General features: G+C 38.8%; 1 protein-coding gene across 7 annotated transcripts in view; it reads right to left on the bottom strand.

Moving 5' to 3' along the window:
• KIAA1211 (KIAA1211 ortholog) overlaps positions 1-26864 on the bottom strand; it is a 124778-nt gene that overhangs the window by 35418 nt on the left and 62496 nt on the right. For 5 of the 7 annotated variants that reach the window (XM_018069402.2, XM_018069411.2, XM_018069417.2 and 2 more), the window contains exons 3-4: positions 15234-15305; positions 353-521 (exon numbers count right to left, since the gene is read on the bottom strand). The exons of 1 other annotated variant lie outside the window; for it this stretch is intronic. In XM_018069402.2, coding sequence (XP_017924891.2) covers positions 353-521; positions 15234-15258 — 194 coding nt within the window. In that variant the 5' untranslated portion in view covers positions 15259-15305. The remainder of the gene's footprint in view (positions 1-352; positions 522-15233; positions 15306-26864) is intronic. One more of the 7 variants, XM_018069426.2, reaches the window with a different exon arrangement.

The raw sequence follows: 26864 nt of genomic DNA, 5'->3' as shown, positions 1-26864 counted from the left end.
ATAAAGTATACCAGTTCAAGTTTCCCTTTTCACAGTTTTTAAAAACATGCATGCCATTAATACACGTGCTCAAGGTTCTCCATGGATTCTGTTAAATCACAGAGCTGGATTCAAATTTGTTTCTGCTTCACCCTGGGAATTCTTTTTTGCAAACCAGTACATGAACCCACTTTGGAGTCTAAAGCAGCAGGTGCCATGTTCAGAGGAGGGAGAGAGATGCATGCACTTTGTAAAAAGCCAAGTAAAAATTGCTGCCATTTAGCATAGGGAGAATTTAAATTTAATTCCATTAAAAGCAGGGAGAACAAGCAGTGTGTGTGCACAGGCTGGCAGCAGATGCATGTGCGCTTACCTCAGCCCACTGTTTGGCTCTTCATCGGAGGAGAAGGTGCCGTTGCAGATATTGCTGAAGGAGTGGCTGGGCTTCAGCTTGGGTTCCTCACAGTCTGAGGCAGGCTCTCTTTTCTTCCTCTTGCTGAAGAGCTTCTTGAAAGGCTGGAATTTGCCTGCCTTTTTCTTGTCTGCGGATGACAAGACAGAGCAGCGCGGGGCTGAGGGACGCGGCTGGCAAGCACACGCCGCGGCAGCAGGTTCAAAGGAGGAATGAGGTCAAAGAGCAAGTCACCAGCCCGGAGCAGCCCAGCACTTGAGATGTAAATGCCGGGCTGCAACTTGCTGTTGATGCGTCATATTGACAAAGCAAAGGAAAGTGCACTAAACATCTGTTCTTGGGTTTAAGGATCTGTTTGGAGGTGTCAGCGCAGCTGACCACTTTGAGGAACAGAAGAGATAATTTTGCATAGCCAGAATGTAACACTGCAGCTCATTTTTAGGCTTTACACCACAGTTTTGACCATTTTACCAAAAGACAAGCATTGCTTTGGTTACCCCACTTTGGAAGGTGCTGGATCCTCTGCCTTGAATTAGAAGCAATTGAAACCAACCAGCTGTGTTTTAGTTATGTGTCTTCATAACCAGACAAGACAATTTATAAATGAACAAACAAAACAGGATAAAGTTCTGTTGCTTTGCTGCTGGGTTACTTCAATAAACATCCAGCTTTATATCAGGAAAGTCAATACATTTCTCTGACTTTTTTTCCCCCCAGGTGACTGAGGACAAAATTTGACCAAGCATTTCTTCCTTGAGACACTGAAATTTTCAAAGCTACACCAAAAAAGCATAGCAAAACACAAAACAGACATGAAGACAGAAACAAGAAATAAAAAACTTAACCAGGAAAAAAAAAAGTAACCTTTTTTTCCACCAAAGACTGGAGAAAATAAAGGTAGCTTTCAGCTACTATCCCCACAACTATTCAGAAGAAGTACCATGATTTTCTTGCGAGCCACTGTCAAGAAAAGATTAATTTCTCAGGGCTGGGATGCATCAAAGAATATCTGAAACATAATAACGTTTAAAAAGAGTTTTATTTCTTTTCTGCTTCACTTTAATTTTGCATTGAATCTACTTGGAACAAGCTAGTTTGTTTTTTTTTAAGGAAAACCCAACTCTTAGCCCCCTATCATAATCTAATTTGAGAAGCATCATTTTGTACTGGTGGCAAATATTTTCATAAGATCTTTAAATTCCTGTATGTGCTTTTCTCACAATCTGTGTGCATATGCACTGCCTCAGCATGCTCCACTCTTCCTATGGGCTGTGGCTCAGCAGAAAGCAGCGGTTTGGTTGGAAAGTATATGGAGGCCCCTGTAGGAACATTTGACCGGGAAACTTGGACAATCTTATGTAATGCAATAGCACTCTTCAGTTCCACATTAGGTTTTACACTCCACTCTGCTATACCTGAGCATGGCAAAGCCAAATCTGGGTAACACTCCTTTGTAGTTGCTGGAGGCATAGCTGCAGAGTATTCAGAGAGAGAAAATGTGCCCAAGCACATTGTGATCTGCCTGCTTCCTGTGGTAAGTGGTTTCCAAACCAGCATGGTGCCAGAGAGCCCGAATTGAACTCAGAGTGGGATCAAACTTACACAAAGTGAATCTATCTGTACCTGATTACAGATGAGGTAGGACACGTAGACTGAAATGATGAAGTCAAAGACGCAACAGATAGTAATTCTGCATTTCCTTTAAAGATCCCTAAAAAGTTCTTACAGATATAATTCCTCACTTTGGGCAGTCAAGACACACAGCATTTGTGCGACTTGGTTAAGACAACAACGCATCCCAGTAGCAGCATAAAGATAAAAAGCTGAATTATGAACCTCAAATTCAGGCCCAGCATTAGAATTTTTTGATTCAGAATCACTGACCCACAATGAGCAGATGAGAAAAACAACAAGCGCTGAAGCAGCAGTTTTACCAGGGTAGAAGAAAAAGGGGTACTCAACCTCTCCCTCAGCTCTGCTTTCCATAAGCTGACCAACTCACATCTCCAGCCAGACCAATTTTTTGCTGCTGAATTCTGACTTTGGAGAAATATATTCTTACATGGAACCCCTAACAGACAGGCAGGCAGTCATGCAGAGAAATAGAGAAATTATTGCTCTTGGCCAGAGCTGATCCAACCCTTCACACACCTCAGAAACTGACTGGAAAACCCCATAAATCAAATGGTAGAGTATACAGAAGAGAAAGCATCAGCACTGGACACAACACTGGGTGAAAGACCTATTTGTCCACAGTCCCCACCTTGCTTGTTTGTTCCGCCTTCTTTGAAAGGGAAGACTGTGCCATGCCCTTTCTGCTGGTTAATGTAATTTACTGCATAAATCAATTCAACTACAGCATTTTTAAAAAAAGGTTCTTAGCATGTCATTCATCCCCATTAGCCTTGTCCCCTCCTCTTCTGGAGGTCTTCAGACATAACTGAATTTCCTCACTGACTCTAAATCTACTGTACTGATTCACCAACTATGAATCTAGGTGTTGAACAAATATAACAGGTCAACACAGTTTTCATTTCATGAAAATGGGTGAAAGCCAACACTCCTATCTCCAGCCAAGATCTGCTTTTCTCTATATGATTTAACATGTCCCTTAGCTGTTTCTGCTGCATACCCCATCATCACAGTTGTCACATTACTAAGCATGAATTCTTTAAATTAGGCTTTGTGATTCATTCCAAAACCAATGAACGCCCTTCCCTGCACAGGCTGCGCACACTGTTCCCCATTCTGCCAGCAGCCTGCCCTTCCAGGTATCTAAGGAAGGAATGCCTGACCACTAAGACAAAGTCTGTTTACGTAAATTTTTCACAAGATTTTATGGAGGAATTTACCCCTATAGGGTAAAATGCTTCAGTAAACCAGTAAACCAGTAAAACAAGTACAAGGAATCCAAACATCAGCAATGCAACAGACAATGCCCTGCACAAAAGCCTTTTGCATCTCTAATGCTCAAACACAACTCCTCCCTTCCATCCATCTCTAGTGTTGAGAAAAAAAAATGGGATAGGAAACGCTGAAGGTTAGGACACCCAATGCTGTCAACTTGCAGCAAGGACAGTTGCTGGAAGTGCCAGGAAATAAGTCTGCTTACATGGGACATTTGCTTTTCTCCTTAATCACTTGAATGGGAATCCTGTATATCCAGCCCCAGGAGACCAAGGGAAATTAGTAATTAAATGTTTTTTCCTGTCTGTTTGACAAGTCTATCTTGTTCAAATCACTGTAAACAGTTAACAGTAAATCAGTTTTGAATCACAGAATAACATAAGGTGTGAAGGCGACAGATAAACAAGTTTGGATACACTAGCTAGAATAACACAGCACAGATGGTACATGCTCCCATCTCAGCTATCAGAAGACTAGCAGAACAGATTAGAATAATCTTTAACCTGTCATATAATTTGTCAGATGCACGAAGACACACAGTGCCTAACATAGAGCCAGCGGAGAGCATCAGTATCATGAAGGCAGCACATGGTCCTTCTACTCCCAGTGACAGAAGGGAGCAGCTTCTCTCATGCTCTCTCTTTCATGCTCTCCAAGAAAGATGAAGGCGGGTGCAATGGGCATTACTGCCAGTAAATCAGTCACAGCCTTTGGACTCCAGCTGGCAAAGTCTTATCAATGTGCCAGCTGAAAATTCCCCATAAGACATCTTGTTATTAAACTGCTCGAATGTCACCCAAATCCATTGGGATTCCTAGGCTTAATTCCTCCTTAATCCATCCCATCAAAACCAGCACAGAGTCCTCAACACAAGCACAGGTCAAACAAAGACTTAACTACCACACTTCGAGAGGGAAGAAATTTAAATGACTGGAAAGAGAGTGAGCAGTGTATCCCAGAAAACAGGATCAATGCAGGGGTGAGGTTATGCCAGTGGACGGGACAGAGAAGATGCCAATGTCATTGGAAATATCTGAAAAATAATTTTCAAGCAAAGCAAGCTTCACATAAGAAACAGAAAGACTCACATAATCGCAGAAAAGACACCTAAATATTTAACAAGGTGTAGGTTCCTTGCTTTTCCTATTTGCTGCAGTGCTGGGGGCACTCACAGTACTGTGGGTGAGGAAACCTGCAGGGCGAGACCTCTCCAAGCACAGCTGACCAAGCACATGCATCAGCTGGTAGGTAGGAAGATGATCGTTGAGGGGAAAAACAAATAAAACCAGGATTCATAATGTCAATTTAAAGTTGAAGTTACTGTGGCCAGGATTTTTCAAGCCCCAGTTTTGAAATGGGATTTGCAGAGATTTCACAGACTTTATTGCTCATTATATGAGATGCAGCATCTGTCTGTAACACTTCTCCTAGAATGAGATATTGCACAGGACCTCTCTCCAGAAGAATGTGTTCCTTGTTATTGAATTTAATGGCTACAAAATATGGTGTAATAAGCTAGATTAATGAGAATATAAATTATTAAATTGAATAGAAATTTCTATAAAGAATTTAGAGAACGAAAATCCATGTGCATGCATCATTAAGAACTGCGTGGCAGAGAGAGGGCACATGGATTACTGGTCTGCAGGCTCAATACAGCAGCCAAGGCAAAAAAGGGAACTAAAAGATATTAAGAGGGTAAGTTGACTGACATCTCTAATTACATCTCTACAACAGAAAAAGGCTGTTATGAAACACAATGCCAGTAAAAAAACCTCACCTTGATTTCAAGCTAATGATATTTCTTATTGATGTTCTTTTTAAAATAACTCAGGATGTATCCACTACAGTAAGCAGTGCCCTGCTGAGCTCTGGGTTGGCCATGCACCTGCACAAACTTGTTTGCTTTTCAGGTCCCCATCAAAAAGCCACCCTTCCCTCCCCCTTGCCCAGTCTGTTCTCACAGGCCATAGAGCTTCTTTGTACAAATCAGGATTGACACTTGCCTCCAGCTTTCCCACCCACTCCACGACTTGGCACATCCATTTCTATGAGTCCCCAGAGATGCTCGTTACTGATATAAATTTGCAGCACTCCCTGGAGAGGTGTTTCTACTCCTCCAGGAAAGGAAAACAAATTGTTTGGGATCATGGAGTAGCCTCTGCTCCACTTAACCATGTTCTCATGTTTTAAAATAGGTGTGAGCTCCTGTACCTGTTGTAGTTCATCAGATTTCACAGGGAAAATTGGTTTCTGGACATTTTCTGCCTTCATGACCTGCCCTCAGTCCATTGCCCTCTCTTCCACATGTAGCTAAAAAGAAAGCTGGGGTTGACAGATGAATATATAGATGCAGTCTAGATATACAAAGCAGAACAAACTAAAAGAGCCCAAAGAAACATTTAAGAGAACATGCACAGAATAAAGATTGACATAAAAAAAGACTGACATTCAGATTCAATAATGTAACTTCCCAGCAATGAATTCAACTCTGTGAGACATTTAGTGATAGCACATAAAACTCATAAAGTGGATAGTATGCAATAGTCCCATGCTGACAGAGATGAGATAATATGACCTGACATCAAATCAATACCTGAGAAACATTAAATAAAAACAATATTGAGAGGGATCAAAAGCATTAAGTTGGTGTAGCCACAGTAGTCTAATGAAACACGCAGGCAAAGAAAAGGAAAAATAGCATGCCAATGCTTGCCTGTTTTTCCAAGAGTATCAAGTGATCTTACAGAGATACTATTTCTTGCAAACCTTGTCCCACAGAGAGGATGAGGTATTCTTGGATTACCTGATATAAACTAGTAATACTACCTAAAGTATCCATAACACAGCAAAAACAAATCTTATTTTCCAGAAACATCTATTTTCCCTTGCCACCTGCAGACACAAAAACATTTCCATAAACAAAAGCTGATTTTTTGATTTTTCTTCCTCCCAAAGACTGTATCTTCCACAGAAACCATATGTAGCTGAGATAGTCAGCTGTTTGGAGACACATATGAATTATCATAATAGAGTCCATTAATGTTCAAACACCATCTAGTACACTTTATCATCCGGAGCAGGGAAACAGATATTTCAACACTTCTCTTGATACACAACAAGGAAATAACAGGGAAAGTGAAAAGTTACGTCATTCACTTAAAGGCAAAAGGATTTAACCTCTACTACATGAGATTTGCCTCAGTGGTCCTTACAAGCAAGAAACAAATACAAATGGAGAGGAGGAGTAAAGAACAGTTTAAAAATGTTCAGATGACATTTTAGATGACAACAGAAGAACCAGAGCTGAGTAAATACTGGTCCTCTGTCCTGTGAGACTAATTCTTTAGTCTCATTTACTCCGGCAAGAGTCTCACTTCCCTTCATTGCTGAGCTCCTGTTTTCCTCTTTTCCCCATCTATAAATTAAAGTCTTCCCAGTCAGACTTTGTATTTCTGTATCTCTGTTTTATCATTTATCACAATGAGTGGTCCTTGAAGTCAGAAAGCCTCATTTACCCAACGGTTTGTTTTAACATTGACATCCTGCTGCCTTAATCCATCCCGCTGACACCCTTGGGCAGCACCTTTGGGATGGAAAAGACACCACCCTCCAAAAAACACAACCAGACTTAGAGCAGGTAGGTCACTTTGGGAATGTGTGAGGTAGGCCGGGGATAGTACGGACTCCCAACAGGGAAGACAGTATGAGAAGATCAGTATAAACTTTTTCAAGAGAAAGCCCCACTTACAGGTTACACAGTGAGTAGCCAGGGGGTTTAAAGCAACTTGGGAGATGCATCCTGAGCACAGTGACAACAGGTAGCAGAGTTCATACATAAAAGGACATTTGCAGAAGTGTTAAGTTAATGGGATAGATGTTACTGAGGTGCTGGGCTGCATTGCAGAACACATGCAATAAGATAGAACCAGCTTATTATAGCTCCTGGCTCAGTGATGCATGTGAGACTTTTAGAAAGGAATGGACCACAAAAGGTTCTGATTCACCAACAAAACATTCATTCATTATGTAACAGAAGGGAGAAAATTACTAGGGCAAGAATTATTAACTCAAGGTATTAATGACAGGAGACCCTTTTGGTATGCTGGGTTTTATCTGAGGTTTCCAGAGATGCATTGAACACCTGAGGTCAATGCAGTAAAGGGATGTTGGCTTATTATTTCCTTCTCAGAGAAAAAAAACCCTGTAAAACATGGGTTTCCCTTAGGAAGTTAATTTCTTACATGGAACAATTCCTGTTTGAAAGCGTTTAAAACCTATCCTGGCCACACTGCATATGAAAAGATAAACTCTCAAAGGCCAAGCGACTTCCCTGAGGCCCTGCTGCAGAGCAGTCCAAAGTCCAAGGAGTAAAACCTGCACTGGACAAACAGCTCCCCACTGCCCCTCCCCAGCTGCTGGCAGTCATTTATACCTCGTCAAGGCTTTGTACAAGCTGCTGACGGATCAGGATTCTACACTCAAATCACTATTTCTAAGATCATTTTTGCATGGGATTGTGTTTCATGAAGTTTTTCCTGCCCCTGCAGCCCTAGAATAAGTCCTGTATTGCACTGGTCAACACTTTTGGATCCATACAATTTCCAGTTTTCCATCGGTGAGAGAAGGAGTATTTCATCCTCACAGAAACTACTGGTTTACCACAGAAAATAGAAAATGTTAATTTTCATGAAGGTAGCGTGAAACTCATAGACCAAACCTCCTCAGAGATAAGGCAGAAGTGCCAACAGCATGCTGCTGAATTCTATTGATAAGACAAACCTGAGAAGTATCCTGACCTCCAAAGACAGTCAGAGTGCCAGGCCAGAAGGACTGGATGGCTGGAGGACTGGGATAACAGAAATGAGAGGCAATGCTGCAGTATTATGTACAAACTCATTTGTTTAGGGTATATTGTTCAAACATTCTTCTAATAACTTGGCCCAGATCAGCTAGAAATGTGCAAGAAGACAGACGTCTGGCCACACCAGCTGATCACAGGATAATTATAAACCAGCAGTGTGGTGCTGCTACAAAAATTAAATGTCATCCTATGGAAGGGGCTCCTGGGACTGACAGGGGTTACTATCCAAGCAACGGGGTGGAGACCCAACTTACTAATAAATCATTAGGAGCTCATAAATCAAGGCTGTAAGCAAGCAGGTACATCCAATATATTTTAGATTGGGATTTGGAATTTTTCCTTCTTTTATGGTGGAAACAACAAACTAATACATTGCTGAGTCATTTTGACACAGAACAATTGTCTCTTGAACGTCACATAAAAGCAACATTATTGGATAAAAATTTCATGTCGTGGTGCAAAATCAGATGTATTATTTCTGCTTTTGCTGCCTAAGACAAACTGAAACCAGTAAGGACATAGATACTGTGACATACAGCAGCTGCAAGCACTAAAACTAGTAATATAAGGAACACTTTCAAGGCAGTATCCTGCTCAGAACAATAACAGCCAATAATTGAAGAAAACCAGCAGATAAAAATGGCTTTTTTGGTTGTTGTGACTGGTGAGTATCAAAGAATTACTTCAAACTCAGTGAAATCTTATAAAATTTTACAGTTTTGACCAATTTATAGGTATCTAAGAGATAAAAAATTTGGAATATTTTTTGTCTGATCTTTGAGAACTAACAATATTCACTTCATAGAATATTCAAATAGATGTATTTTACCATCACATTTATTTGGCTAACACTGAATATACAAACATATAACACTAATGAGTAGAAGCAGTGCTATTTTAAATGCCAGTCAAGTAAGATTTCTACTACAAATATAAATATAAAGGGCTCTTTATAAGTTCTGTAATATCAAAATAGAAAAAAACCCAAGCTACTACAGTGATGCTAAGTGAAATCTCCCCCTATCTGTTCTATTTTATGATGCTAGAATAAAATCAATTACTCATGAAGAAGCAAAATTAAAAAGAAGAGAAGCAGCCATAAAGAGATGACACTCGAGCATTTATAAACTTAAACATTTCAAAAATATCTAAAATAATTCAAATATAAAATGGCCTTTTCACAAAAGAACAACTCTTTCTATCCCTGAACTAGGAAAACCAGACATTTCCTTTTGAAACATCTTTCCTTTAGGCAGTGGGAACAAAAAGAAAAAAATCTGTTCCCTATTTTCATGCTGTTTCGCTTCCAGGCAAGGATTTGCCAGGCCAGGATGTGACTGATCACACTCATCACACACCATCTCACTGAGCAGAGATTACAAAGCATTATCACCAGTAAATCGGGAAATATATCAAATTTAGCCACACAAGCTGGGCATGATTAAACTTTGCTGAGAAAGAAGATGCTGCTTTTTCTACAACATACCTGCCCACATCGGAGTTTATTTACCATGTACTATGTCCCAGAATGAAACAGAATGGAGGGGACTCAGATGGCCAGGCAAAGCACAAGACCTTTTGTGCTAGTGCGGATGGTTAAATGTAACTACCATTAAGGGAAATTAATGATTGTATGCAGTTTGTAAACCTTGGAAGGACACTGGGAGCATAGGCTGTGTCTGTTGTACTCTGAGGAACTACAGCAGCCCTGACACCCAGGGGACCAGCCAAGTGTTATATCTCACGATGCAATATCATCCCAGAAAATGTCACTTGTACAGGGCGCTTTCTGGCAGATCAGGTACCCTCCACCTGTTCCAGTACAACAGCAAGAACAAGGAACAGAAATTCCTCTCCTGGTACTAACTAGTGCCGGGGTCTGTTTGTCAAGCAAGAATGGAAGCTGGAGTCACTTTCAGCAGCTCTGAACACTTGTTCTACTAGGTGCTGAGACACATTTTGGATCCCTGCAAGCAGCTTGGTACAGGAATTGGTGCCCTGCCTGTCCAGTTAAGGGAAGCTCACAATGAGAGTCAGGGGAAGCCCGTGCTGACCAAACCGTATTTAGCTCCCTTCCTTAACTGCTTCTTGACACCTTGCATAAACACACCTGATACCATTCCCACACTTGTAAAATCAAGATTCAAGAGCACTTGGTGTGAAAGAAATTGCAGAGAGCAGATTTGGGAATGGGCTGGGAGCAGAGGAGAGAGGTAAAACATTCACCAAGTTTTAACCGTTTTTATTTGCTTTAAAGGTATTCCTATCTAGGCTACAAGCATTCAGCTGAAGCAGTATTTTTCCATCTCTGTAAAGACGAGAGATGGGTTACAGCAGTACACGCAATCTTTAAAGAACAGTAACAGTACAAATATAATAAACAAGTTGAAATAAAAGTTTACAAAAATAATCAGTTTCCATTATGTGACCAGTGGCCTCAAGAGATGCCCTCATCTCTCTCATTGACACATTTTGATGCTAAAATACTGCAAAGCACCTGAAAGCAAATTCAGGTTGCACTTCTTGAAAATTTCCTCACATGAAAGTTTCTGAAAGATTTGTCAAATATGAGTTTGGTAACCAACGTAGCTGTTGCTTTGCCCTGTGGGCACAGAGAAGGTAAAAACTAACACTTACAGCTAAAAGTCCTAAGTGAAGAGAATAATCATCCCAGTGCTCCTTGTTGGCCCTCTATCAGATCCTGAGATCCTCATACCAGGTTTTCTTCTACATTGTCAGAAAAATCCTGATGCTCTAAATGACTGTGCTAATCTTGATACCTCTTTAAACAGTTGAGCTAAAGTCCAAAAGCCATATGTGCACTAACACCCACCCAGGACAGTCAGAGGAAAGAACCACTTAATTTAGGTATATGAAATGACAGCACTGTCAGTTATATGAGGGTAACTTTGCACAGTGTAAAGTTAAGCCTAGGCTTCTCCCACCTCTTTATCCCATCTTCTTCACTTTTTAAGACTAAGTCTTACATATTACATGGAAGAAAGAAAGATGCCAGTTGTGCAGCAGAAATACACAGCATTGTGGTGATGCAGAGAAGCATTTTCTCCAGGAGGGTATGTCTCAATTACAAGAGAAACCACATTCCCTCCTTTTAATTTTCCTGCTTTTCTACCATGGATTATTTGGAGCCAAACCATAAAATGAATAATCACACAATATCAGAACAAAATAGGAGAGTCTCCAAATATTCTATTTTTTTAGTTTGGCTTCATTTATCATATGTGTCTCTACCTGATGGTAGAGAGATGACATATGTCACAGGGTAAAGATTGTTCATACTGTGTTTGCAGAAAACATTACTCTGAACAAATGTAATTTGATCTGATTTAGTCACAGTTAATGTTGAGATTAAACTCAACATATATGAACAGATATTGAGTTTAAGTGTTTCAGACTGTAAACTGAAAATTATCTGATGACAACTAATCTGCAGTACCACCTGAGAATTCACTGGTTTGCTGATGTTAAATGAAGATGAGCAGATCACTGATGAATCTGGAAGAAAACCCCACCTGGACAGAACACATACAACTACCTGGCATTATAAATATCCATATTCATTAATGGGAGGGCAGTTGCTACTTGGAAGGTGCCAGTTTGGAAACCACAGTCAAGCATGTGACTATAAAGTGTTCAAATACATGTACTTGGTTTTGGTAAACTGATTCCTATGAGGGCATCACCCATCACCCATATTGTATCCTAAAGCTTCAGTAATGGTAACACAGTCCTGATAGCATTGTGTAATAGGATAACCACGTAATCAAAAAAGGGAAAATAAGAGAGCAGTGAGATTTCACTACTTTGTAACAAAAGTTATTTGAACGGCTTTTAAAAATACAATAATATTTTTTACTAAGTTCTTCCAAAAGCAGAGGGAAGTTTTTCCCATTTTTTTCAGCACAAAGTGGAAGGAGACACTGGATAGGAGCTGAAACAGATTATCTATCTGTAACTGTTCGTCCTTGAGGTGCCTTGGTGACATGTACATCCGTGGAACTGAAAATAGTTTTTGTTCCACGATACACAGGGGGAAAAGCAAGGTGGCTGGAAGTCCCCTGAGGTTCTGACGGGCAAGGGCAAAGTGGCCGAGGCAGCCTTACAGGGCTTTGCTCTCCTCTGCTGGAATGGGCTCCATGCCATAACTAGTAAGTTTTGAGGACCTGACCTCATTGTAAACAACTGTGTCACTCTGTCCTGCCCTCCTGGACCATGCCATCAGACTGGTAAGGTTTGTTTGTACCTGTTCTTCAGGATGCCCCAAGCACCCTCTCCAGAGTCAACCTCTTATTATCCTCCAGCACTCCAGTTGTCAGCTGGGGCAAGTGTAGCCAAAGAGCAGCTGGTCATCCCTGCTTTAGGCTATATTGTGAAAAGGGACAGGCACTCTGTTCTATAGATTAAAGAGGACACCTCATTTAGGGAAACAACATTCCAGAATAAGAATTAAATTTCTTCTGTCATGGGAGAAAAGGAACATGAAGAGATTGTATCTTTGGAGTAAGGAGACAAGATTTTAATCTCACTATATGATAAGAAACCAGTAGACAAGAGGACAGAAGTCAACTGTGTTGAGATATCTAATTAGTTCATGAAGCATTTTACTAGAGTATAATTTTGTATGTGTAACAAAGCAAAAGGTACTAATTAATTGCAACTCATTAAGTGCAAGTTGTTTAATAATTAGGAAAAATGAATGCAGGCATGCCAAGGTTGGTACAGACAAGAATTCCATATAGCTGAGTGTTGCATTTCCAAGAGCAGCCAGTCTGCTCAAGAAGCAGAGGAGTAATTTGAAATTCAACCTTTACCCATGGGGTCAATTTTTTTTCCCAACTTTTCTGAAAGAAATCTTAAAGGACAAAGATAATGAATGCCTTCGCAACAAATGACTGGATTAGACAATTAGTGTCTGTCTCCACCCATGAGCAATTAAAACTTCATGTTCTATGTATAGAAAGCATTGCTATCCCATGTAGAGTGCTCATGGATATATAAATCATCCATATTCATGTTCTCGTCTTTTAGAGTTCTGCTAATACTTATGCAGAATCAAGGTAAGTCAGTCATACTCATCTCTTTGTAAATCGTATGCTTCTTAGGGAATCAGAAACAAACATCCGAAGTAAGATTTTAATAGCATAATATTTTCAAAATTTGCTCTTTACCCTGTGAAATTGTGCCAAGGCAGAGAGAGTTCAGAAACCACTGCACATACTAGGATAGAAAAAGACTGAAAGCAAAGGGACCACAAGCAAAGTGGTTGTAGGCAAAGATTTCCTAGAACAGCAGCTTTCAGCAAAGTCTCACATGACAGTGTGAATGTGCTCATCCCCTACAACTGTGTGCTGGGGATTTTTAAGTCTTTACCATAGTACCATACAGTGATTGACCATAAAACCCAGTATAAGGCAAGATGGCGATACACCATTTTATTTGGTGGTAGTTGTAGAACAAATGGTTTTCTACAAAAGCAGGCACCAAATTCTGGGAAAGTCTGGGCCTGGAATTTGCAGCTCAGTTATGGCTTAACTAATAATAGCTAACACAAGTGTAAAAGTCACATGAGAAACAGTTTCCTTCCCACAGTGCCACTGGTGAAGCATACAAAAGGAAAACCAAAAAAGTCTGAAAACTTCACACAAGTAAATTTTTTTCTTTGTACTGAATGGATATGCTGTACTCCCACTGCTTCACAAAGGAAGTTAAGAGCTTCTTTATATGTCGAGCCTACTCCGTTTTTCTCAACAAAATACAAATGAAATGGCCATGTCAATTATTAACTGATGACAACAGAGAGCTAGTCAGGTATTTCAAACACTTGTGTCTCTTCTTCCCACATGAATTCCTCAATAGTAAATGCAAACTAAGTCTTCTTACTACTTTAAATCATCATTTAAATCCATAATTAGAGACTATTAAATAACTTGTTGAGAAGTAAAGGCTTTTTTACATTCCTTCCTCTCTCCTTTCTTTCCCTGGGAAAGTATTTGACCTGACTGTCAGTGACAGGGTGACAGGGGGACTTCATGTTCTGAAGGGCACTTGGTGAATCTAGTCAGAGCCTTTTCCCCTCTTAATACCTTTTCAGTACCGCAAGCTCATGTGGAAAATCATGCAATCCAGTGGAAACAGAGACACCAGGTATAAAACGGGGAAATCTGAAAACAGACTAAAACTTTAGTCATGTTATGATGTTAACCATCATCTTATGTTGAAAATAAGTCTTGTTTATTATAAATGCTTTGGCCAGGCTCTCCTCCCACATCTCCCTCCCATCCCCAAACTTCACCAACAAAGAGGTGAACAGGACACCACCACATGAATCCAGCACCATTGCTTGACAGCATGCTTGCTATTTACACGTAAGTACAAACTTAACACTGCTTCAGTCCATTCACATCATTTAACTCAAATAAATTCTAAATTTGTGGAAGAATCTCTGCAAACCCAATGTAATCAATAAAAGTGAAATCATATAACTTAGTATCAGTGCAACTGAAAGATAATTGAGAATTATCATAGGAAAACCTGTCAAGATTAGAATTACCATAGTAAACTTTAAAATGGCAAACTTTTTGACAATTTTGAAAAATAATCCATATGATCCTAAGTAAGCATGTACTTTTCTATTTACTTCAAAATTTAAATCCATAAATTCTAAACTTTCATCAGCTAAAAGGACCATTTCAAATAGTATGGTAAAAGCACAGCATCTGACATAACACAAATTGGGGGAATAAAGTTTCCCACAGTGGAACAGGTAGCTCCTAGTAATGCCACAGGAAATTACCTGCAAAAACATAAACCAGAATAATCTCTGGTTTGGATTTGGCTGAGCTTCACACATACACTGTTTATTCTGACTGCCATAAAAATGGACAAAAGCAGCACACACATTAGCAGCAGCTCCTGCTTAAAAACAAGAAGCACAGCACATTTTCCCCTCAGCCAGCTCCCCACTGAAAGTATTCCAGACTAAGCCACAAAAACTTAACAGTGAACTTTCAAATGACAGGACATCATGTGCTCCATCAGTCAAGTACTTACAAGGTTTCTTAAACAAATTGATCATGCCTACAATTTCAGACGAAGTCAGAGAAACTCCAGACTTGATCTTCTCTGAGGAAGAAACAAAAGCCATGAAATCACCAAAGAGAAGGGTTTGTTTGGCTTTTTTTTTTGTTGTTGCTGTCTTTAAGAGAACTCTGAAGGACATACTGTAACATGATAGGAAGCTTGTAGGAATAGCCTTAGAAATAAGGCTGGGTGTGTACTTCAGCACCCTGTTCTTAGCACTCTCCCTGGGGAAAATGCTAAGGGAGATTTTAACTAGCAAGAGTCAAAGTGATTTCAGATTGATAGCTAAGACCTCCCAGGTGATCTTACATTTGATATATTAGTTTATATAATTGCTTTTTGCTCAGTCTTCCCCAGCTACAAAGCCAAAAATAGCTTACTTGTCCCACAAGAGAAATAAGGTATACTGGGGATACTGGGCAACCCTTTATAGGTGTTATGAATAACAGCAGTGGTTTTAAAAAAGTAAGGAAATTCCTGACATTATTATCCATGTTTTTACTTTTACAAGAACAATTTAATGTCAATAGCTACCATGAAATCAGGAGGCTGCATTTTCCAAGAAAATTTGTGCCAGACATCAGTATTTTCTGAAGCATCCTATAGTAACATGAAGTGGAGACAAGCATTAAGCAGACTTTATTCACCATAAAAGAAGCAACAATGATGCAAATTCCTCTTAGAAAGCAATAAAATTTGGAATATAAAACCCCAAAAAGGCTTCATTATGCAGTTCTCAGTCAACACCAGTTGAGCCAAAGCCTACTACAGTACTTCTCTGTGCTCTGGATAAAACTTCCCATGGATCCAGTAGCTCCACTCGCAGAGGTGCCGGTCTTCTACAAACACGCATTTGCAATAGGATTTAAGGGAAAATATACCCAGTAAAGATAGGCTCTCAGATCTGTAGTTTGGCATACAAATGGAGGTCTAATTTTCAATTCTCTTGGGAACAATCATGCAGTAAAATCCACAACAGGAAATGAATGTTTTAATGATGTCTTTTCAATTCTTGCATGGTGTTTGTTCAAAATCATGTATTACAAGTTTTACCCAAAGACCAACAACAAGTGTTTATGCTTACACTTTCACATCCTGATGGTGTTAAGACCAAAAAGTGCTTCTCAGGAAATTCAAGATCTAGAGAAAGACTATACTTTCTCAATGTGAAACAAAACTTTATGGTTTTTATCCAGTTTCAACAGAGGTCCTTGGCATTTGCATATCAATTGCGGAGACTTTTTAAGTCAGAAGATAAAGCCTTTAACAAAGGAAAATTTTGATTAATCTGTTGTACATAGTGCATTTACTAATATCTGATTTCTCAAATCTCCCTCTGTCAAGTCAATTAAAAATATGTATTTGGAAAAACATTGAACAATCTTAGGCTGCTTAGCGACCCCTTCTTTCTAAGCACTGGAAATATAGACATACAGAATAATTTGCATAAAACACAGACAAATGGGATTGAACTGTAAATGAGAGAAGATAAAATAAAAAGCTTGAGAGTTATATCCCCCTGTTGCTTTCTCCACTGAGGCATCTCATGCCAATTTTTTTTTTTTGGGTAGATATATTAAGATTTATGTGTAATAATGACTTTAGCAACTTCTTTCTTTAGAGACATTTTATTTCACTAATGAAACATTCTCAGGAACCAAGAGAATCACTTCTGCCCAACTTCATTTTAATTAAAAAGAGCTAAAAAAAAAGAATAGGAAGATGAAACTACTTTGGTTTGACAAAATGCATAGCTTTTTGACCCATCTATAAGGGCTGCTTACGCCACTCCAGCAGCTGACAGACCAAGATTCTCTGCAGTCAATAAATCACCTCACACAGCCCCCTCAAGCCTTCCTCCCACAGCGCTGCACTAGATCTAGCATCCCTCCAAATAACCAGCAAGCCAGGATTAATTCAGACCATGAGAGCTTACAGAAGGGCTCAGGATCATCCAAAAGACTGCACAGGTACCTGAGCAGAAACTCTGTGGATCATAGCTGTGGTCACTTCCCTGAACACATTCTGCAGCTGTTCAGGTCCTTTGCAGTCTTTTCACTTCAAAACCAACAATGGACATTACAATATTGAAAAGCATAGGTGTCAAGAGGTACCTCTTACAGGGATAACATAATCTACCATCAAAGTTGGAGATGCCTGAATGACCATGAAACAGCCTACTAGGTGGGGACAATTAGTACCATTTAGTCATCACACAAGGTTATCAAAGGATTTTTCATAGCAACAGCTGAGAAGCAGCATCACTCAGACAACAGACATGAAGATAAGTGGTGGACAATCTGGCAATGAAGAGGCAGAAACCACTCTCCCTATAACTTCCTAATATCAGCTTTATCTCAATCACATCTGAACTGCCTGCCACCATTGCCATAGCCTTTCTCTGTTTAAGCAGGGTTGAAAATTGAAACAGATGCTTTTGTTACATGTCAAAATATTAAATGAAAGAGGATTAAAAGGTGAAGTGACAAAATTAAACTCAATGTAAAGTTTAAAGACAAAAATAAAATGTTTTCCTTCAGCTGGCTTACCTGCAAATAGGTCTTGATAGATGAAAAGTGTAATGCAGTAGGCATTTAAAAGGTCCTAGTTATTCCCCAAACAACTCCAGTTCATGTAAAGCCCCTAAAACACACATGGTGTGTTTTGCTTTTACATTATCTTATGCAGATATTAATTACATAATTCACATACCTGAACTGGCAGAAATGCCATCCACTGATGCCAAACTAAAATTTTTGCCCCTCTGGCCAAAATTTCATTTGGAACTATTTTCAATGCAACAGGAAATGGAGGCAGTGGAACTGCTAAAAACTTGTTATATGTAATTGTAGATAGGCAGGTTATTTATGCAAGTATAGATTTGGCATAGGCACTAGACCTTTAACTTAGGAAACACACTTGGTCAGAAAACTTACCTGCTCAGTAAAAACCCCACAGATCACCAACTCACTCAAGTGCTCCAGAGCTAAATGAGATCAGTAGAGAATATTGAAGCTAGTACAAGAAACCAAGAGAGAGCAGCAGAAAATGAACCAGGCAAACACCACTGGAGCCAGGAAGTTTCTGATGGGTGGTTAAGGATACAAAAGATGGGATCCGTTATTTAGACAAGCATGTCCCACAGGAACAACTCAGGAGGTGATAGAGAGCTCTCAAGCAACGGAGTTGCAATCTTGTCTCTCATGTGTCCCTTAAATGCTGGAGGTCTAAATGGAAAAACTTTCAAGTTAGCATATAAAAATTGTCAATATATGGCATTTGCAAGGGGATATGCAGTCATCCACCTCTAATCTGTCTCTTCAAAGAAATTCTACTCAGTACGACCACCAAGGCTGCCTGGAGACCACCGAGTGAACTTTGAGAAATACTTTTTTCTTTTCTTTGTGAGCGGACAGGTGCCTCATTTCCAGATAAGAGTCCCAACAGCACAGTCCTCAGTGACAGCAAAAGCAGAAAGTACTGAAGGGAGCAGTGTCTCCCTGGAGATATGCACCTCTGCCCCGGAACAAGCACTGATTGCAGAGTGCCAGTGCTCCCCAGGGCATGCTCTTCTGAAGGCAGACAGGGAACGCCAATTGGCCGGAGTGTTCAACACAACACCTCTCTGAAGTTCTGACTGTGCAAGCAATGGAAAAATGATAATTTTTTAAAATGTCTTTAACAGAAGTCTTGATTGGAATGAAACATCTCTTGCATTAATCAACATCCTTGCATCAAAGTAAAATCTGGCAAGTATCGCTTCTTACTCTATTAAGCCACAAAACCTGTTTAATCTTGCTCTATTATTGTCTTATCTATGAGCAGCTAATTTCTGCCAGGTTGGCTCAACTAACCAACTTATGTTGCTATGATTCTGAAATTTAAAAAAAAAATCTGTTACACAACCAGAGCAGAAATAAAAACACTCGAGCAGCTGAAAGAGCAGAGCTGAATAAGAAGTGCTACAAAAAAGGAACAGATTTAGGAATAATGAGGTCACCTCACACCTCAACACACATGAAGTTATTCTGTTCACTCAAATAACTTCACGTACGGTAATAGTCACAGCACAAAATACCACACCATTTTAAAGAGACAGAAGCATTTTCAATACTTTGGCTAATTAGAAAAAAAATTAACACAGAACAATACCATCATGTGTTCCCCTTCCAGCTTTCTCCTGGCTTTACAGATGAAGACAGAATTAAGCAGGGTGGAAAATGTTCCCTCCCTCCTCACCTCCTCTAAGTGAGAGACCCCTAATCTGGGCATGTGGTTGAACCTCCAGAGCATCAAGCAATAGTGGCATTTCTGGTGCATTAGAAGCATCTTGTGCCTGCTCAAGCAAGCACTCAGATGCTGCTGTGGTGGCAGCATGAAAGATCTCCTTCTCACCAGGTATTTTGGCTTTTCAGCCTATCTTATTCCAGGTACCTGCAGTTTGTTCTTTACTTAGCAAGGAAAAGACATAGTATTAGCTTCCCTCCAAACTGTCAAGTCAAACAAACCAAAATTCAGAGCCATGAGGTCTGGCAATGCCAGTGTTAAGGTTCCCTGGGAGTGGGGAGGAGGGGAGGACCAGTGGGAGGCAGGAAGGCAAATAGATAGCTGTTCAAGTGACCGAAGATGAATGAACAACTGACAAGTAGACAAGAAAGGAAAATGATTAAACCAGTCTGACTCTTCATCATATTGGTGATATCAGTGCAGCCAAGAGCTGGGGGGTTTGTGTTGTTTTTTTTTGTTTTTTTTTTTTTTTTTTAAAAGCAAACCTAGAGAGCATGATTTTTTCAAATAGAGAGGAGTGCAGCAGTCAATATCTAATAAAAGAAAGTTCTAGATGTCAAAATTGTTCAAAAAGCATGACTACCTGCTGAGCTAAAGCATGATATTGCTATCCCTAAAAGGGAGTTGGTATCTAAGCAAATACAGGCTGGAATCACTGACTCATCCACCCTGGGCCTTTAAGGCAAACTGATGAAAAATGAAGGGCTGACAGAAGGAAAAGAGGGGGGAGGAAAATAAGGAGGCAGAGGGAATTTGAACAAGATTAGCTACATGTGAATCCTAAATAAAGATTAAAATCAATGCCTAATGGATTTTGGTATTTCTGAAGTCAAGATAAAGAAATTGGGAGAAAACTGCCAGTTCATAAGCTTCTATGATGACTTTTATTGGGACAACTTTCAGCAGTATTTTAGCCTTTAAGAGTTACAATTGCATACTTCTTCCACACTTCTTAAAAACATAAGGAGAATCTGGCATTTAGTGCAGGCATCTAAAAATCACCATTCCCATTCCATAATTAGCTCAGCCACCTATTTTATTACAAACAGAAAGTCTTTCCCCAATTTCTAGTTTTATACATCCTGCTACTGCCAACAGAGTCAAGCGCTCATAAGAAAGGTGAATAGCCTGGGTCTATTCTGTTGCACTTATATGATAAACATCATTGATGGAATGATCTTAAATGATCTTGTTCATCTAGCTTTTAGTTAGTTGATACAGATTAAAAACCTTTAAAGCCAGAGAAAACACTATGAACTTCTGCTTCTGTAACTAGTGCTCAACATAAATCAGATTTCTTTGCAGATTAAGAGGCATTTCAGTCTTCTCAGGAAATGTTTTATACTTTTTAGAATTAAGATTTCTGTAAGAAAGTTCATTATGTCTTCATTCATATATATTCTTCTCTCTCTCAGTGGACTGAACTGTAGGCTTGTCCATTTACAACTACTTCATATAGACATCACAAAGGCTATATAAATTTCCTTTATGTATTTACTATGAATTACAAGTTATTAAGCTGCAGGTGATGAGGAGTGCCTTTCATTTTCATGTGACAATCTTTTAAAATTTACTTTCTGGTCTGTTAATTTTAAAGTTGCTGAGCCAGTTCCCCTGGAAAGGTGCTAGCTTCCATGATGGCAGGCCTATTTAATCACATCAGCAGAAGTAAAATCATTGTTTACACTAATGATGTCTACAATTAAGACACCAACACCCCAACCAAAGGATTCAGTTTAATTTATCCTCAAGCAGCTTCTGGAACTGGAATCTAAAAGAATTTTTTTCTTTATGATCTTATTTTCCATAATTCCTTCCTATGTTTCTATCACTGGAGATTTCCCTATTGCAGCTTTCTTTTTATACCTTAACAGAGGAAATCCTGTAAGCTTGGGAATAGAAAAGATTATATTTTGAATCCTTAAAGATAGTTTCAGTACTAAACTCTGATTTTTGCTGTGAGGCTGTAGAAGAATGAAAGGAGTAGGGTTGTTTAGGAGTCTCCAAGTGTTTTCTAGGACAAACTGTTGCCAGAGAAAGTTTAAATTCAGTATCAGGAAAAGTTCCTCAATAGAGTATATTAAACAACTGGACACATAGAAGAAGTGCAAAAACATTCACCTTAACAAGGTGCTCAGAAATATCATGAAATTAACAGTCTAACACTTAAAAGAGGAAAGACAAGACAAACTGAATACTTCTGTATTGTTTCTTAGAGACTTTCTAGGACTCTCTTATTCACCAAATACTAGAATTAACCTGAACATTTCTACTGCTTGAAATAACGGGGGGAAAAAAAGAAAAAAAGAAAGGGAAGTAAGGAAGAAAACACTAAATCAATTCCTGATGTAAAATCCTGTAACCTAGAATCCCTACACAAATACTTGGATAGTGTTAGACCAAGCAATCAGATCTGCTCCAGACCATGTAAGAAAGACACTGGGTGACCCATCGGCAGTAAGAAGGAACTGCAAGACCAGCCCAGTCAAATCTACATTTTTCAGACACAAGCAGATTCCTTGCAGTAATTTATGAGGAAATAATAAACTGAAAATGTGTTCTGTCTCTTTAATTTAGAATCGAAACCCCAGTTTATTTTTACAGTACCTGAATCGTCAGTAACCAGTACCTCGGAGTGAACATTTTGATTAGCATCACTTTCAGCTGCAGCCATGGTTTTTTGTGGGTAGGGTTTTTTTCGGGTTTGTTTGGGTTTGTTTTTTTTTTCAAATGTTACTGAAACAAGAAGTATAGCACAACACATTTATATAACCACTGAGATTTTGAAATCAAACAAGAGGTTAAACTTCCTTTATCTTTAGATCATCATTAATGCCCTAAAATGTATTACATTTTAGGCTGATTTGGAACTATGCAGTGGCACTATCGTAAAGGCACAACAGTCATTACATTACATTAAAATGGAAATAACTAATAATATTGTATATTTATTTAATAAATGCTTTAAATAATATTTTCAGCACTTCTATTTAACACAATAAACAAATAGTGTCATACATACACACTAAATTAGACAGTTTATAGTGTTAAAGAGTATTATAGTAGAAGCACTGTATTAGCTATCTGCATGCTGCAGAAGCACAAGGAAATCTTTTACAGGATATTTTTTTCTTCTGACTAGATTATCTAGTTGTATGTTTTCCATATTCTAAGTTTCACCAAGGAATAAACACCTACATTTATGGGCTCAATAAAATAAAAAGGCTCAATAGGCACTTTTACTGCCTATGTTACATAGGAGCATTATAATGGTGCATTATATCTTCCAGACCTAAAAATATGACAGCCATTAAAAATTACAGCATTTGTCCATCTGTAAAACATATAGTTCAGATTCAAATAACAGCTTAAAAGTCCTTAAAGGACTTTTCTAGACAATTTGCCTATGGGTCATATATTTTTCGTACTCTTGCTTCATCTCCAGAACCATTCTTTATTTTTGGGAAGAAGTCTCACTTTTAGAGAATACACATGTAATATGAAACCAAAGTGAAACACAAACCAGCACTATATGACCTTGTTTTATCCTAAGTTTTATCAACAAAAATTAGTCACCTCAGTAGGATCCTGTGGTGGGAAATGTTATCCAACATCGGCAGGAGAGTTCAGCTCCCCTTTTTACTTACTGATAAAAATGATGGAGCTGAAGAAGGACCTCATCTTGAAGAGACTTCTGCCTACTGCCAGCTCATGACATCACAGATCTCCAAGAAGCATTTTAAAAGCTGCCTAAGTTTCTGAGCTGCATTTCAGTTGAGAGACTCATTCAGGTGGAGTGGAGGAAGGTCACCGTCTTTGAATACACACCAGCTAGTCAGTCCATTGGCATAACCGAATTTAACATGCCATTTCATATCATAATTAGCTCTGATATCTATTTGGATGTCTTTTCTTCTTAGAATTTCCTGAAGAGTTTTACTTCTCTCCATCCTAGTCAGTCACTGAAGCCCAGGGTTATAGTGAGCTTTCAGCTCAAGGAAGCACTAAATCATATTAAAATTAAGCATTTGATTGTCTTTTCCTGAAATAGGGCTTCTAAGGTTATTTAGCCACAGCTGGATGCCTAAGGCAGGACATCACAAACAAAAATATTGCTTTAGCAAAGTCAAATCAGGATTTGTGTCAATTTTTCCTGTTTCAATCCTACAAACCTGAATTCCTAAATACTCTTAAGATTCAAATTTGAACTTTGAAACTGTAATGTAGGAGCAGCCATAAAAAAAATTAACCACAGGGAATACTTTAATTCACCCAGTTCTGAAAGTACTAGAAGAAGCATAAGTCACCTTCTGCCCTCAGATAATTTTGCCTACAGCACGCTTCATTGATATTTTCACGGAATTCATCATGGAAGAAATAAAAAGAATGTAGCCTATGGAATTACTAAATCTGGATCAATTGTATAAACTCTTGTCATCAGTAGGATCACAAAAATAAAAATCAAAACAGAAACTAATCTAAATTTTGTAAACGTGGCTCCTAGCCTTGTGAAAATATTGACTTGACACAGGAAATTCTGAACACGTTGAAAAAAATTCAAGAACCAGTCAAGTTTCATGGTTTGGACCCCATTTTGAGACATAAGCAGCCCCAAAAAACTTTCTTGCAAAATTATCAAGACACGTTTTTCCATACTGGGCAGCTTTCTGGGGAAACAGAGCAGACATAAAAGGTAACTAGTTCTGTTATATATTGGGAGACTTAAGGAACATGAAAACTGTGACATGACAACTTGTTTTGTTCTGTTGTTGTTTTATTTATAGTTGTCATGCCATTATTTCAAAGAGAGATGATCAACTATAATCCTGTTCTTCAGCATACCAGTATTACCTTTCAAAGGAAATTTCTGCAGAAGGAGCTTGTACCTTTTGCTTCACTCTTTCCAGGCTCTCTGAAAGATCCCAAAATTGTCAAGTATAGCTTCCACATTATAAGAGATCTATCTACTGCCCTCCCACTTCCCTGTCAATAATAGTTAAAAAAAGCCAAACCTCTCAACTTCCAAAAGCTTACAGGTTGCCAACCTGGTAAATCTTAGGCACGGATCTCACGACTCTTAGTAAGAGAAGGACTAAGTGCCTAGACTCTAAGCTGGTAACCTCCAATTCCCTACATGATGGCCACACAGAGGAATACACACAACCAGGAGATTCCCCAAATGATATATAAAACAAGTGTTTGGTATTTACAGTTTACTTTTCAGATCATCAAAATCTTTAGCATTTTTACAGTAATTATTGCCCCACGACAATCAGCAGATGGATGTAACCACCCCAGTTTTCAACTCCTGCTGCAACGTTCTGCAGACAGTGTGATATTCAGAACTAATTCATTAATTGCATATCAGAAAATACTTTCCATTGCACTGAAAACATGATTTCAGATTGCTGCGACTCTCAGGTCATCTTTTTGTTTGTTCTACTTCAATTATGGAGGAGACAAAGACGTTGGTTCTTTCTAAGTACGATAGTGGGGAGGGCCACACAGTGGACAGACATAGCTGTGGTAAGGATAGGTGAGTTTTTTAGTAGAGTTTTCCACATCGTGCAAGGATGGAGCTATGCAGCTGAGCTCTACTACCGACCCCAGGTCCCAGCCCAGCATAGCCAGAGGCACCAAGTGAACACACCACAGACTGAATAAGCAGTTTTCTCTGGTGTGTGGGGTCACTCCCTCACTGGACTAGAATGAGGACACGACATTGTTCTGCACAAAAGCAAGCTAAAGCTGAGTTGCCTAAGAGCATGAAATCAGAGCCCATTTACAGTGAAAGACTCCCTGGCTGTTTTTGTGTTATTAAATTTGAGAAGACTTCCAATTCACCCACATTACTATGTAGAGGGTTAAAAAATCAAGGGCCTTTTCACATTGCCGGTTATTCTAATGGTCACTAAAATTCATTGCAAGAGTAATCTAAAAATCTAGAAAATTAATCATGAACAATATAATGTTGACTAAACCAAGGTCTCTGTCCATCTTCTTCGTTGAAATAGGAAATAGATTATTCTCATAGTTAGTTACTGAACAGTGACTTATTTCAGAAAATCCTTGCTGTTCTTACTTCCTCTGTGGTGACTTGAAAGAACACAATCAAATGTATCCATAGTCATCAGTTATTGTAAGAAAGAAATCTGAACTGGAAAAGCATAAAGAACAGGAGAAGCAAAATCAAGAGAACAAGAAATTACAGAATAAAGGGGGGAACCAGATTTGGATTACACAAATGAAATAAAAACTTTAATAGCATATAAGATAAAAAAGGGTTTCCTCTTCTTCCACTTTTTTTAAGAATGAAAACAAAAAGTGTTCTTTAAAGGAAAACTGAAGTCTTGGGGGAAGCAGGGTAGGGTCACCAATAAATATGATCCTGAAGCATTTTAACCTAGAAAATGTGAAATGGTAGAATCAACTATAAAAAAATCTTGTATGTATTGGAAAAAACCCCAAAATATTAGACTTCAATAACCTTGTTCAAAAATAGACTAACGCTACACTTACAAATGATTTACAACAAAAAGAATCTTATGGATTAAGCAAAATATCTACTCATAGTGCAAATTCTTTTCTAAAAAATTTTGGACTCATTTCTGCAGTAAAAAGCAGAATATTCTAACAACAGGATATGTGGGTGGGTTATGAAAGAACACTGGGTACACTGTCAGAAAAACAACCTAGCTTTAATTCTCTGGGAAGAAACATTATATGCAAATTCTAGATATACAGATGTATATCTTGCATATTTTACTTATGAAATTTGTATTAGTCAGTCTGGAGATCATCACACCTGACCACTGTCCTAGAGTGCTCTTTGAATATTTGTATTTTAAGCCAATGGGTATTGCATTTTACGTGGCAAAGTATAAAATGTTCTATTTGAAAAGTGCCATACTGCTTGCTCAAACTAAGTCTGTTCAAAGGAAACAGAAGATAGTTCAGAATCTGTAATCCTCACACACAAATGGCATGGAAATATGAGGTTAGAGAGCAGGTAGGAAGCATCCTGCATTCACAGAGCATTTTCCATTGGTGGTGGCACATTTCTTATTTTCCTGCTTTGAAGAAATACGAACATATCCCACCTGTAATACATTAACAGACACCATCTCACAAAGAGGTATTTCACAAACACCTGTGTACCTTCAGCTGAGGTGTAGTAGATTTTTATGGCAGAAAAATGACAACATTACTATGACCATCTCAAGAAAACAGAACCTTTTTTTCTTATAAGTAAGCCAATATATTTCAGCTGATCATTTCAGAAGAGTTTTTAATGATGTCTGCTGGTCGTTTATT

This window comes from Manacus vitellinus, unplaced genomic scaffold, assembly GCF_001715985.3.
Source record: "Manacus vitellinus isolate BGI_N305 unplaced genomic scaffold, ASM171598v3 scaffold_0_pilon, whole genome shotgun sequence".
Lineage (NCBI taxonomy): Eukaryota > Metazoa > Chordata > Aves > Passeriformes > Pipridae > Manacus > Manacus vitellinus.
Note: the sequence above shows the minus strand (reverse complement) of the source record. Positions and strands in the feature narration are given on the sequence as shown.